Source organism: Rattus norvegicus, chromosome 1 (assembly GCF_036323735.1).
Source record: "Rattus norvegicus strain BN/NHsdMcwi chromosome 1, GRCr8, whole genome shotgun sequence".
Classification (NCBI taxonomy): Eukaryota; Metazoa; Chordata; class Mammalia; order Rodentia; family Muridae; genus Rattus; species Rattus norvegicus.
The window spans coordinates 97309739-97324342 of NC_086019.1; the positions used below are offsets into that span (position 1 = coordinate 97309739).

At 41.9% G+C, this 14604-nt stretch overlaps 1 protein-coding gene across 7 annotated transcripts in view; it reads right to left on the reverse strand.

Moving 5' to 3' along the window:
• Positions 1–14604, reverse strand: part of Tdrd12 (tudor domain containing 12) — a 72358-nt gene that overhangs the window by 39459 nt on the left and 18295 nt on the right. For 5 of the 7 annotated variants that reach the window (XM_017590063.3, XM_063277999.1, XM_039100861.2 and 2 more), the window contains 6 exons: positions 9084–9139; positions 8359–8444; positions 5214–5403; positions 4714–4806; positions 1650–1744; positions 986–1062 (listed from right to left, as the gene is read on the reverse strand). In XM_017590063.3, coding sequence (XP_017445552.1) covers positions 986–1062; positions 1650–1744; positions 4714–4806; positions 5214–5403; positions 8359–8444; positions 9084–9139 — 597 coding nt within the window. Of the gene's footprint in view, positions 1–985; positions 1063–1649; positions 1745–4713; positions 4807–5213; positions 5404–8358; positions 8445–9083; positions 9140–14604 lie in introns of those variants that run through there. The other 2 variants (XM_039100862.2, XM_039100863.2) reach the window with 2 other exon arrangements.

The window sequence follows — 14604 nt, forward strand, 5'->3', positions numbered from 1 at the left end:
CCAACCTTGCAAGCTGTAAGCTGTGCTGCTGTGGCCTGTGCTTACTCACTCTGTGCATCACGGGATGAACATGTGTATGATAGAGCTGTGTCCAACTAGGCAGCAAGGAACTCTAGACCCACTACCAGTTTTCATTCCACTGTGTTGTCAGCTAACCAGTTGTTAAGTAAGAATTTTTTTTTCCTTTAAAGTAGTGTGTTTTGGGCTGGAGAGATGGCTCAGTGGTTAAGAGCACTGACTGCTCTTCCAGAGGTCCTGAGTTCAATTTCCAGCAACCACATGGTGGCTCACAACCATCTGTAATAGGACCTGATTCTTTCTGAAGACAGCAACAGTGTACTTGCATACATAAAATAAATAAATCTTAAAACAATAAAAAACTGTCTCCCAAACCAAACCAAACAAAAAAGTGGCCTCTTAAAAAAAGTAGAATTTTGAGCCAAAATTTCCCAGACGACCTTGTTGTTTTGGGTGGCGGGGGTTGGGAGCAGGGGTACTAGTCTACCATCATCATCATCATCATCATCATCATCATCACCATCACCACCACCACCACGACCATCATCATCATCAACCTTTTACATTCTTACTGACCATGTGACTTTCTGTATTTGTGGCATCCACATGCCCTCAACTAACCACAATGGAATATTTGGCAAAAACAAACGGCCTATTTTAGACATGGAGATTTCTTCCCTTGACAAAATTCCCTAAACAATACAGTCCTAACAACTACGTAGAGTACTGACATTGCGTTCAGCATTAGAAGTCATTTAGAGAGGACTTACAATATACATGAGGATGTTTGCAGGTTTCATGTAAGTTTCATCACACTCTTCAGTCTGGATTTGCACACACAGCTTGATCTCTCAGTGGTCTTAGAACTAAGCCTCCCCAACCCACCATACTATGAAGGATAACTGTGTAAGACTATATCATGCTGTCCTAGAACTCTACTCCGCTACATCTAATCTTCAGGTCATACCTTGCTGCTGGAATATCTGGATCAGCATATATGGTTATGCCTCTTTTTGTTGGCCAGTACATAGAAGATTCAATGCACTGTAAGAACGGAACAAAGGACGGGGAGAGAAGAGAAAAGAGAGAGAGGAAGGGGGAAGGAGCAAGGAAGAGGGGAAAAACAACTCTTTTAAGATTTATATTTTTTGGAACCAAAATACATTGCAAATTACTTTCAACAACAATTATTCAAGAAGTTTTCATGCATACACAAGAGTCAATGTTGGATGGTTATGCTGTCACATAATCATTAAAATGTCAAACAGCAGGCAATTGGCATTTCATTGGAGTGTTTGCAATGTCTACAATTACTTTCGTTTGTCTTTTGTCAAAAGAACTGTAAGACACATTAGAACTGAAATTAATTACTTGAATAGCTCTCAAATCCAGATAGTAACTCATCTATGTTTAGCAAACATAAGACAGGTTACTACTTTTATAGACAGGTTACTACTCACCTGTCAAAAGCTCGACAAGCAAGAACCAGTTACCTCTCCACCAAAACAGACAAACTACATTTTTCATTGATAAACTACTCTGGGGAGTTCTAACTATGAAGCACACACTGTTGATCACAGGATAGTGCTGTCCTGTGAGCTTTATATTCAGTGGGTATTTAAATATACAACCTTATCCATGTGTTTTAAAGGGAGGCTCTGTTGCTTCTTCTCAAACATAATTGTAGGCGAATCTGTCAAGGAATCCTTATAGTTTACAGCTTTATCTGTGAAATAAAGATAGTGATAAAAAGCTATCTTGAAAATTATTTATATAAAACAGGATAAAAATAATAAAAATAAGCACTGTTATACAGACTCAACACAAGAATTATCAAACAGATTTTATATTAAACATGTAGCAATTAGAGTGAAGAATCTTGCTTTGGAACTGACAAAAATGGCTCATCAGGTAAAGGCACTTGCTGTCAATCCTGACGACCTAAGATTGATCCCTGATCCTACGTGCAGGAAGAGAGAAACACTGTTTTAAGTTGATCTCTGACCTCCACAGGCATTCCATGGTATAGATCTGCCCATGCACATGCACGTGTACATGTTAAATGAGTGAATTTAAAAAGATCTTGCTTCAATCATTTTTTAAAAATTGTTACAGAAATTCATATTCCAACCTTTAAGAATAGAACAATTTTCCCAACTTGGCAGACTATACTTTCAAAAGGAGACCACAATTATGTCTCCAACACACGTTCTTCCTGAAATGTACAGGACATATTCCCCTTGCCCCCCAAAAAAGTCAAGGCCCTAAACTGAGCTCAATATACCAAGAAACCAGCTATTTGGGAATTGCCAAAGAAAAGCACTGCCCTGTCCCCAAATTCCTGGAGACCGCAGAAGTAAAGCAGCTAGCTAGTTGCAAAGATAACAGACCCTGCAGTTTCAAACACAACTCTTAAAGGAAACAACTAACTTCCCATCCTGACCCTAACAAAACCCCTTCCCTCTTCCCTATCCTTAGCCTCAGAAGTCCCAGCTTGAAGCATGTAATTTGCATGATCACTGTATTGCCGGGTCCTGTGCCAGACCCAAGACACCTCCTCTCTGGTTAATTAAAGTTACTCTACCTGTTGAGTTTATCTAAACTCTTGTCTTATTTCTTCCTACAAACTTAACTCTTACGCAATGTTCCCAAGAGACAGAATCTAGCCTGGTGTAGTGGCTTATGTCTTTTATCCCAGAACTCAGAGGCAGAGTCACTCTATGAGTGGGAGGCCAGCCTGGTCTACAGGGTGAGTTCTAGGAAAGCCAAGGCTATACAAAGAAACTCTGTCTCAAAACAAACAAACAAACAAACAAAAAAATGGAGAGAGAGACAGACAGACTGACAGACAGAGACAGAGACAGGATATATATTCCTATCCCACAGACTGGGGTAGAAAATTCCAGTGGCAAAGCAAATAGAAGGAAAAATTTTTTTATAGAGAAATATGGAAGGACTGTGAAATAACTGCAAAATTTATCAGTCTCAGTCAGTTTCTTAAAAAACAGAAAATAATTTTCTGGGCTGGAGAGATTGCTCAGTGGTTAGGAGCACTGACTGCTCTTCCAGAGTATCTGGGTTCAATTCCAGTACCCACGTGGCTGTTCACACCTGTCTGTAACTACAGTTCCAGGGGATTCAACACCCTCACACAGACATACATATAGGTACAACACTAATGCACATAAAATTAAAAATCATGGGGCTGGGGATTTAGCTCAGTGGTAGAGCGCTTACCTAGGAAGCACAAGACCCTGGGTTCGGTCCCCAGCTCCGAAAAAAAAGAACCAAAAAAAAAAATTAAAAATCATAAATTATTAATCATAAAAGAAAATCAATTAATTTTCTTATAGTTCTGGATGCTGCAAATCCAAGATCAAAAAAGTGTTGGCCATTGTGGGTTCTAGAGTGCTGTCATCCTGGTGCGCAGATAGCCACCTTCTCCCTAAGTCCACAAGAGCTTCCCTCCCCTCTGCTAAGGGCTCTATATCTAATCAGAGTAGGGTCACTCTTATGGCATCACTGAGCTAAATCTAAGACACAGCCACACTGCATGCAGGGCAGGACTGCAGCATATGGATTCTAATGACACGGAATTTACTCCACAGTATGAGCAACAAAATCACTAAGCCTCTTGGTTAGTGGGTAGTGGAAGGGAGATGAAGAGAGCAGCAGGAAAAGAAGGAAGAAGGGACATGACTACTAACCCACTGACACTGAAAGGCTGATAAAGGATATTCCCACATGTTTATAAGCATGCCAAGACATTTATAGATGGTGGGAATGGACATTTCTATGCTCACAATTTGATCATCTACATCAGTGGTTCCCAAACTTCCTAATGCTGTGACCCTTTAATACAGTTCCTCATGTTGTGGTGACCCCCAGTCATAAAATGATATTGTTGCTAATTTTTAACTGTAATTTTGCTACTGTTATAAATCTGACACCTGTCACAGGACCTACAGGTTGAGAACCACTGTTCTAGATAAAACAAATTTCTTTAAAAAAAATTTTTTACAAAATTCCCAAACAAAACAAAAATAGGCAAGAAGGATATATATGTCTTGAAGAAATTGGTTTTTTTTTTCCACATGGAGAGGTTTTAATGGGAGAACAAGACAAGGGGGAGGGATGAGAGAAAGAAGAGAAAGAGCATCTTGAAGAAATTAAATTAATGATTAATAACATCCTGAAGAGGGCACTAAATTGAAATGGGCCCACTGACGAAGTCTACCAAACATTTAAGGAAGACCTGACACCAACCCACAAGCTCCGTCAGAAGTCAGAAGCAAAGGAAACATTTCCTAGCTCATCCTACAAGACTCTCACTATCCTGATGCCTAAACCAGAAAATAGCATTTCAAGTCAATGATGGACCGTTATGTCTTATGAAAATCTTCTGCAAAATCCCTTAAAATCGAAGACAAATCAAATCAAGCACTGTAGAAAAGATGCCACTAAAGAACGGGAAAACAAGCTGTACGCTAGACAGACATGACTGCAAATGGTACATCTGAAAAAGGACTAACGTTATCTAACGCAGGCAAAGAACACGTAAGGCCAACAATAGAGAAGCAAGAACCTCCTTTTTAAACAGACAAAAAGGACTGAGATTTACTAAAACTCAGTGGCACTGCCCTGGAGAGTATGACTTGGTGCTGGTATGAATGACACCACACTGGCAAGACTCACCCAGTACTGCAGCACGTGGTCCTAGGTCACCGACAACGTCCTTACACCATGTATGCTGGAGAGACTGTGCCAGAAAATCTAAACTCTGTGAGTCTGAAAGAACATACCGTATTTCAACACCAATACATAAAACAGGAAGCAGTCATTACTCACTTCTGCTCGTGCTTATGCTGTAAGTGGGAGAAGACCTAGCAAAGGATGGCAGTTTGAGGAGCTAAACATTTTAAATTGTATCTAGAGCCCATCAAGTGTAATAAAAAGCTCTCTAGGTGTCTGAAAACTACACAAAACCTAAATTTGTTAAAATCTTTAAACCACGAACTCTTTGAACTGACAATGTTGCCCAGTGTTAACAGGAAGATCAGGATTTCCTAGTCTCATGCTCCGGAGAAGTAAACTTTGATCACTAAACACAGAGTCTAATGAAGTCTCTGTTTCCAAGCAGAAAATAGCTTAGATAGAACCTAGTATGACGAGGATGGGGAACACAGAATACTCACTTTCCATTCTCTGACAGTCTTTTCCTTGCAGAAGCATTGGCCACAGAGTAAGTGATGGGCTGAGCTTACTGGAGCAGGGCACCGAATTGAGACTCAGCCTGGGTTTCTCCAAAGTATTGAGGTTTTTGTTCCCCATTGGTGACACATAATAAGCAAAATTCTTTGCAACTAGATCATCATTAACACAAACCTATAAAAATTTTAAACGTTTTATGAATTGCCATTTAGACGGGTGTAGTCAATGTACAAGAAATCAATATCACAAACTCAGCCCCAAATTCCTAAAATGTTACTTTATGGAGTATAATTTGACAAAAGCATCTCTTGGTTCCTGCTATGTTAGGAACAAAATAAAGGATTCTCATGAGCCCCTCATCAGAAAGTAGCAATAAATTTCATAAAATATAAGGTATACCCTGGAGAAAGAGGGTGCTCACACAATCTGGCAAGGTACAGTTCAGGTGAGAGACCACTAACAACAAATGGGGAAACTGGGAAAAACTAGACTTTATCAAACCTTAATTCTTTGCCAGGCTGGGATTCAAGGTGGTGCTTGCCTTTGATCCCTTCACTGGGGAGGCAGAGGCAAGTGCATCTCCAAGTTCAAGGCCAGGCTGGTCTACAGAACTAGTTCCAGAACAACCAGGGCTACACAAAGAAAAAGTCTCTAAAAACCAAAAACCAAACCAAACCAACAGCAAACAAAACCTGCTTCAAAGCCAGGCATGATAGCAGTGCCTAGAATCCCAGTACGTGGAGGCAAAGACAGACAGACAGGCTGCCCACAATGGAGAGATGGGGCAAAGACATTATAGAATGAAGTCACTGGACAGAGATACATCCAAAATGAAGCACTTGGAGGCTGAGGAGATATGGTAAAGGGCTTTTTGTGAATGTAAGAATCTGAGTTTGATTCTCAAGACCCAAATAAAATGGCACAAGCCTGGTGGGCTACAATACAAATCCCAGATCCAGGGAGGTGGTGGTCCCTAGAGTTGGCTGGCCATCCACTCAGGCCACTGAGAAACCTTGTCAGGTGAACAACATTTCTGAAGAAGCCAAGGTTGTGCTATAGCCTCCACATGCATGTATACATACAAGAACATATACACACATGTATACTCACATACACATTCATAAAACTTTCAAAGGAAGAACTCTCAATATAAAATAAAAGCAATCTAACAGGCAAAGTATGACTATCTATCAAAGCATAGTTACAAATAAACAGGTGAACATGTCACCGGTGTTTGAGCAAATGTGTAACCATCCACAGTGAGATCCTCCACACACTGACGGAGTGACCAAGTGTGGGAGCACACATGAACAAGTGAAATCTCTCACACTGATGATAAAGACGTAAAGTGCTGTCATTTTGGCAGCTTCCAAATGTCAACAACGCTATCCAGAAGTTAGACTCCTAGGTATTAACCCAAGAAGGAACATGTACACCCAGAGAAAAACAATTACATGAGTGTTAACTGGACAAAACTCAAAATCCAGAAGATACTAGATAATATACTCTTCCACGGGCGCATACAGGAACTAGATAATACACTTCCACACAGGGGCATACAGGAAGAGCTCTTCATAAGGGTCAGAGCACTGACAGACGCAGCAATATGGATGTGTCATGCAATTCTGCACCTGAAAGAGGCAGGGCAGTGTTGTGGGCCCCCCCCAACTGTTTGTATTTTGATGCTAATTCTGCTTTCCCAAGAAGGGCTGCCTAGTCACTATTCAGTATTCAGGTAACTTCTTCAGAACCTTCTCCCCATTTTAACTTGCAAAATAAAGGTGAGAGCCAGTGACTGGGGAGGGGAAGGGAAGGTGGAGCAGAAGAGTTGGGGGGGGTGTGTCCATGGAAGAAGAGGAGGTAGAAGGAAGATGGAGCTGAAGCACGTGGCCTAGAGATGCTGCAGTTAGTGCAGTGGTAGACCTGGTGTACAGATTGTATCCATACTAATCGAGTCATGTTTTCTTTGCACGGGCTTATTTGGGTTGGAGAGGTTACTGCAACAAGGCTGAAAAAGACAGGATCCTTGACTTCCTTTGGATTAGAAAGGAATTTGCTGGGGTTGGGGATTTAGCTCAGCAGTAGAGTGCTTGCCTAGCAAGCACAAGGCCCTGGGTTCAGTCCCTAGCTCCAAAAAAAAAAAAAAAAAAAAAAAAAAAAAAAAAAAAAAAAAGAAAAAAAGAAAAAAAAAGAAAAGAATTTGCTGGCTTACATCTTTTCTGAGCAATTGTGATCACTGTATCCAATATAAATTTGCTCTCTACTATGAATGGGCCTCCCTGTTACCTGTACTTACTCCATCACTTAAAGTGAGAGTAAGTTGTCAGATACAAAACACAGTACAAAAGAGGGACCTACTATTTATTTATTTATTTATTTATTTATTTATTTATTTATTTATTTATTTATTTATTTATTTATTTATTTTTTGGAACTGAGGACTGAACCCAGGGCCTTGTGCTTGCTAGGCAAGCGCTCTACCACTGAGCTAAATCCCCAACCCCTACTTTTTTAAAGTAAGAAGAAAAAAATGTATTTTAAAAACAATATTTAAGAGACTCATCACCAAGATATAAAATAAGCAAAACGAGCTCAGGATATAGAGAACCAGAATACAAGAAATGAGAGAGAGAGAGAGAGGGGGGGGGGGGGAAGCGTGAGCATGAATCAGAGCAGCTTTTGAAAACTGTATCTTTGCTTACTATCAAATTTCTTTTCCACAGGAACACAGTAATGCTTTGAAACTGCTGCGTGTCAGTACTGTCATTAATAAGTTAATGGCACTGTGACTAATGCCGAGTATGTCTCACAGTTCCGAGAAAGTGTGAGGAATATTATGGTGGGAGCCTCGTGTCTTCAGTTCCAGCACTTAGGCAGCAGAGCAGACTTCTAGAGTTCCCAGCCATCCAGGCTTACAAATTGAGTCCTTATCTCAAAAGAGAAGGAAAATGTCCTCTCTTTCCACTCTTGTTCAACATAGACCCAGAATCCCTATTTTTCAGATCACATGGTCCTACACTTAAACCCTAAAGATGACACCAGAAAATTCTTGAACTTCATAAATATTTTCAGTACTTAGACATAAAACCAACCCTAAGACATCCCCACCCCTACATGTCTTTCACTTACTTTTTCATTTTTTATTGTTGCATAAAGGTAAACCTCAAAAGTATCTTCTTCCACAGCGCATAGCTTTGCTTCCACTTGGGTAGTTGCTAAATGGCAATAAATGAACAAAGAAATAAGCTGAGATTAGCATTTATCTAAAGTAAATATGGTCTCAAGAGGCACCCAGCAACTTCCAGGCCTGTCCAATCATACTCAGAGCAGTCCTAGCAGGTAGGCACAGCCATAGGAATACTGACTGACAGGAGTTGGGACAGATGCTACAGGCAGTATTTTACAATTACCAACACAGTTAAAGACATTTTTTTAGGCTTTGACTTAGCAATGATGTTTATTACACAACAAATGTCCACTTCCTATCCCTTGCTCAGTAAAAGAAGCTGGGTTTTTCATCAACTGCCTGATCAAGAAAATATAACACATTCACTCTGTATCCCCTTAGCATTTAAAAACAATCTGACAAGCAGGGAGTGTTTCTGTAAGAAAGACCCTCTACAACAACCAGACAGTTCTTTATTTCAGCAGACAATACTAGCATCCAATTCTACCTGCAAAATTACAGGGGCATAGTCAATGTGATCCCTGGCATGGAAGGGGCTTCAAGTAACTTAAGGCCATATAAGGAGAGCCAACAGTTATGCATGTGGAGCTTAAGAAACCTGGCAACAGAAGAAGAAGCCACCACAGGTATTGGCGCAAAGCACTCTGCAGGCATACCCTGGCCTTACCTCTTAGAATGTTCTGAAAGTACTGGATAGCTGCACTGTCCCATTTTGTGGCAGGTCTGGAACAGCAACAGATGCAACCTCATTAGGTAAAAACCACAGGCTAACAATACCACAGCTACGTCGCTAGCTGGATAGTGGGTGTTTCTGACCCTGAACACGAGCATCCAACACAGACAGGAACCTGTGCAGCTCTACATCAGGGTACAGACTCCAGATGTGTCTAAGAATGCCACCTTCACAGAGCAGACAGATACAAAGGCCCTGCTGAGATGAAACCCCCCATGGCAATGTATGGCACCTTTTGTCATACCGCCACTGTCACTAGTTATCTACAACAAATCTACTTCCCACAGACACAGTACAAGTTCCTTGAAGGGAAAGCCAAAGCATGCACCATCCCTCAGTGGCCACCAGAGAGAATGGCAGCACTGATTAACTAACTCTAGAGTCAGCCCACACTCCAGGACTAGTTAGTACTTTGGCCCCAGCTCCTTTTCATCTCCACCAGCTGGCTCTGTCTACACTTTACAAAGACTTTCAGAGGAAGAGTTGTAGGCACTGCAAACACAGGACAGAGCAAAGCTTAGGAGGGACAAAAATAAACTAAAGCTTGTTAATGTCAGGTCCAGAGGAAAACTCCAATTCCCCAAACCCCAAAAGGCAGTCCAAATATCCAGAAATGGGCCCAACCCAGACTAGAGGAGAATTTCTGGTGATTAGGTAAAAGCAAGCATTCCTCAGGAAAGGGTGAAACCTATTCCCTCTATAAAAGGAGTCATTTCCTTCACCTTTGGCAGAAGGGACTTAAGGGTACACACTTATCACCTGCTGGCCTGCAGGCTCCTTCCCTGTTACATACTTCAGAGTTCATCCTGCTAGCCCTCCTCACTGCCTCCCTCCCTACACTCCTTCCAGCTGCTGGCCCCCACACCTTGCCCTCCTCAGCCTTGCCATTTTGGCTGGCTCTGCCCTCCTGGCAGCCTTCTCTGAGCTCTGGTCCTGCTTCTCAGTGTCCTCGCTCTTCTCTATCCCTGCTGTTTTCACTTCTCTTGTCCACTGCCCTGGCCAGGTCCAGTCCGCTGGCCATATTCAGTCTACTACTTTCTTTCTCTGCTCTGGACCCTTCCGGATGCCTCCGGCTATTTTCTCCCTCCTACCAACAATAAAAATGTTCCCTTTAACCATCCCAAGCAGCAGTCATGTTATTGGTTTCTACAATTAGCACAAGAAACCTCATGTTTCTAATGCTTTTAGCCATTAAAGAGAACCACATTGCCCAACAGCTGCTTTAAAGATCAAATGAGTGACATGCATGGCCAGTGCCAACATGATTGGTATTCAAAATATATATGTGATTTTTACTGTGAGATTAACCACATTACCTTCAGGGAATTGTAAAGGTGTAGAATGATGTCATTATGCAGGTGAAGGCAGGTACAAGATAGAACAAGGCCTTTCATTGGACAAGGAGGAAGGATGGGAGGGAGAAAAGTTATAGAGAGGAGGAGGGAACTGGAGCGAGGGCAGGAGCAGTGCAGAGAACATGGAGGCGGATGATAAGATTCCTCTCTGCACATCTACAGGTTGTTATGAATATTCTTAAGGGATAGATGTGTACAGGGCTTTGTATGTCTAGATGTGCAAATTATATCTTATCAAGTGGATCAGAGGTTATTGTGTTGTGTGTTCTTTCACGTGGCAATTTGATTGAGTTCAAGAGTGTGTGTGTGGTGGCTGGAGACACTGGGCCGCCACGGAATTGGGATGTGTATGTCTGACATGGTGGTGACCTGCCTTAGGAACTAGATGGGTAGAGAGATTGTTGCTGGGCTCAGAGAGTAGCCCGCGGCAGTGGAACGTGGGATGGGGCTGAGCTGGTGAGACACTTTGCTGACTTGAGATGAAAATATGAAACAAAGATGTCATGGGGCACTATGGTGCCAGATCTAGTGCGGGATAAAAGAAACCATTTTATTTAATTTTACAGCAACATAAAGGATTTCTAAAAACAGCAAAATAAAAAATGACTTCAAGGGGTTGGGGATTTAGCTCAGTGGTAGAGCGCTTGCCTAGGAAGTGCAAGGCCCTGGGTTCGGTCCCCAGCTCCAAAAAAAAGAACCCCAAAAAAAAAATGACTTCAAGTCATATTATATATGAAAAATAACCTAGTAATATTTTTTAGAAAAAATAAATTCTTATCAGGCAACAAACTCAAGAGAAAACTCAATATAGTATGAATGGGTGTCCGTCTGTCTATCTAAATGTGTGTGTGTGTGTGTGTGTGTGTGTGTGTGTGTGTGTGTGTGTGTGTGTGTAAGGATAAACACAAGAGAACACAAGAAGAGAAATCTAACACCACCACTAACATTCAACATTGTGTGGAAAACCAATAACTTTTAAGAGAATCTTTTATGTGGTTTATATTTGTATATGGTATAGCTATGCTGTGTGTACACACATACCTGTAGTATGTGTGGAAGGTCAGGTCAATGTCAGATGTCTTTCCTCTATCACTTCCCTTTTGGGGGTGGGAGGAAGAGTATATCATCAGTTTTCTCAGGCTGGTTGGCCAGCCAACAACAACAGACTAGACTAAACCTGAAGCTTATCAGTTTTCCTAGGCTAACTGGCCAATACATTTCAGGGACCTTGTCACCACTCCTCCTTCCCCAGGCTAAGGTTACTGGCACACACCACAGTATCTAACCTTTTACATGGGTTCTGGGGATTCAAACTCAGATTTGTTTGCAAGACAGGCACTTTACTGATTGACCCATATTCTCAGGCTCATTAAAAAAAATGTATTAGGTATGTGGAAGTTTGCTCGCATGAACGTCTGTGGACCATTTAGCATATGCCTGGTGCCTGTGGAGGTCAGATTCCCTGGAATCTGGATTCTTTGGCACTAGGAGTTATAGATGATTGTGACCACCCATGTTGAGTGCTGGAGATCAACCCCAGTTCCTCTGAGAGAACAATCCGTGCTATTAACTGCTGAGTCATCTCTTCAGCTCTCAAGAACACTCTATTAATATACAAAAAAGATGGGGGAAGTTGCTAATCTTTTTGAAGGGCAACTTGACAAGAATCTCCCTGAAAACCACTGCAGTCCTGGGATCAGGATCCTGCAATGGCAACAGGAAGAAGGAAATAACTTTTCTGAGTGCTATGATATGCAGGCTGGTGTCCACCTCATACCTAGAGAACCAGCAGCTAGTGACAGGAACATAGTAAGCACAGGCCACCATTCCAGAGCCTCATTCCCAGTCCCCAAGGGCCAAGATACCTAGGTGGCTGGCTGGCTGGAAGGCAACTACATAGGAAGCCCCAGCCTCCAGGTTAGTAACAACCAACTTCCTACCCTATTTATATACAATCCATGGACAACCACAAAAGCAATAAATCATCTCAAGCAAACTAGTAATGGTATGAGGAAGACTGAGCAATGGAGGATGGGCTTGTCACAAAGAGCCCATGAACGCTTCCAGATATGTAGCTTCTATAATGCAACATCTCCGGGACACAACAGAAGAGTCAAAATAGATCTGTTCCCTGAAGCGTTTCTTTCCATAATAACCACACTGCTTGAGGAAAAGAACAAAACTGTCTGGTAACGCTACAGGAGGCAGGAAACCAAAAACAATCCCCCCAAACTAACATCTATCCAGACAGAAGTGCTGACTATACCTAACAGCACTTCTAGTGCAGGGGGCTGCCCAGTATTAACACTGCTACCATGGTCAGATGCTGAGAGAAAGAAGTAAGGACAGAGAGGGATACATGCACATACATCTCTACAGCTACAGAGGCTTGTGTGTACGTGTTGTACACTTGTATGTGTACTTATTCATGTGCATGAGTGCAAGTACATGTAAGCGGGAGAGGAGGTAGAAGCCAAAAGCTGACATCTCTTGTCTTCCTTTAATGTGTTCCACTTTATTTACTGAAACAGAGACTTTCAAGCCAGAGCTCACCAATTGAGCTAGTCTGGCTACCCAGCTTATTCTAGGGATTCCCTGCCTGTGCAACAAGCACAGAACTCAGTTCTTCCCAAAATGAACTCATTGCAGCCTCAGGATGAAGCTGGCCTAGGGATTCTGCTGTTCCTACAGAGAGCACAGCCCTACGCAACTGCTCAGGCCTGCTAAAGAGGAAGAGATTTCAAGAGAACCCATACACTTGTTTAAAGCACATCCCAAGGTTCTCTTAGTTAACAGGCTGTATTTACTGGGAACCTGCATGACACTCCAACCAAGGAGGCAGGTAGCTAAGTACAGATTTCCATCTCTCCCAAGCCCCAGTCTCATCCGAAGCTCTGCAGCAGAACACACGCTGCAGCTTCTTACCCTGCTCCCATCCCTAGGGGACCGCACAGACCTTCCCCCTCTACCTTACCCCTAACTCACTGCTTTGTCCCAGCAGGCACCCCATGGGAACCGCAGGCCACTCTGGCCACTCTTACATACCTAACTGTAGATCTTCACCTTTCCTTCCGTTCTTTCAAGTCCAATCCCCATTCTCATTCTTAGCTCTATAACAGACCTTCTGCTGTGGCCTCTCCTTATTCTTTGCCCCATTCCTGGGGTACTAAGCAGATTCTGGTGGAACACCCTACCTTCTTCCTTCCTGTGGATACTTTCAATCTGATTCCCAACCTGTCCCTATCCCTAAGTGTCAGTTCTTAATAAACAGAAACACAGTTTTACTTGGAATTACCTATCAGGAACTCAGAAGAATTTCCTACCAGGCAACATACAGTCACTACTCTTTCAAAAGAATGAGAGAGGACAACAGAAACCAAGGAACAAAATACCACTCAAAGACAAGACCAAATATCAGCACCTAGAATTACCATCTTTCTAATCCTAGACACCTAGATGCAAGTACGAAATTAGTAACAGCCATGACAACATGTCTCCACTTTAGCCAGAAAAACATACCACAACAGGCCCTGAGCATTCCAAAACAGCTGAGGCACAAGAAAACACATCAAATAACCCTTAGGAGGAAGACAGAGGTCTGTAAGGAGGGATGAACAAGTCCCTTAGAGAAATCTATGAGACATAAACAGTCAAAGGAAACAATAAAACACTTCAAGATCTGAACGTAAAAACAGAAGCAATAGAGAAAACCAAAACTGGAGGAAGTCTGGAAACGAAAAACGTAAGAACTCAAATGAGAATCTATTGATAAGAAGCCTTATCAATAGAATACAAGGGTTGGAAAAAGACATTGAAGACACAACAGAAGAAATGTACAGATCAGTCAAACAATGTTGAATTTAAAAACAAAAATATAAAAATCCCTTCTGGCACTGAACATCCAGAAAACCGGGGACACTTATGAAAAGACCCAATCTAAGAATAATAGGAATAGAGGAAGGAGAAGAAAACAAGACTAAAGGCCCAGAAAAACATTTTCAACAAAATCATAGAGGAAATTTTTCTTAACGGAAAGAAAGAGATGCCTATCAAGATACAAGAAGCATATAGAATACCAAATAGACTGGACCAGAAGAGAA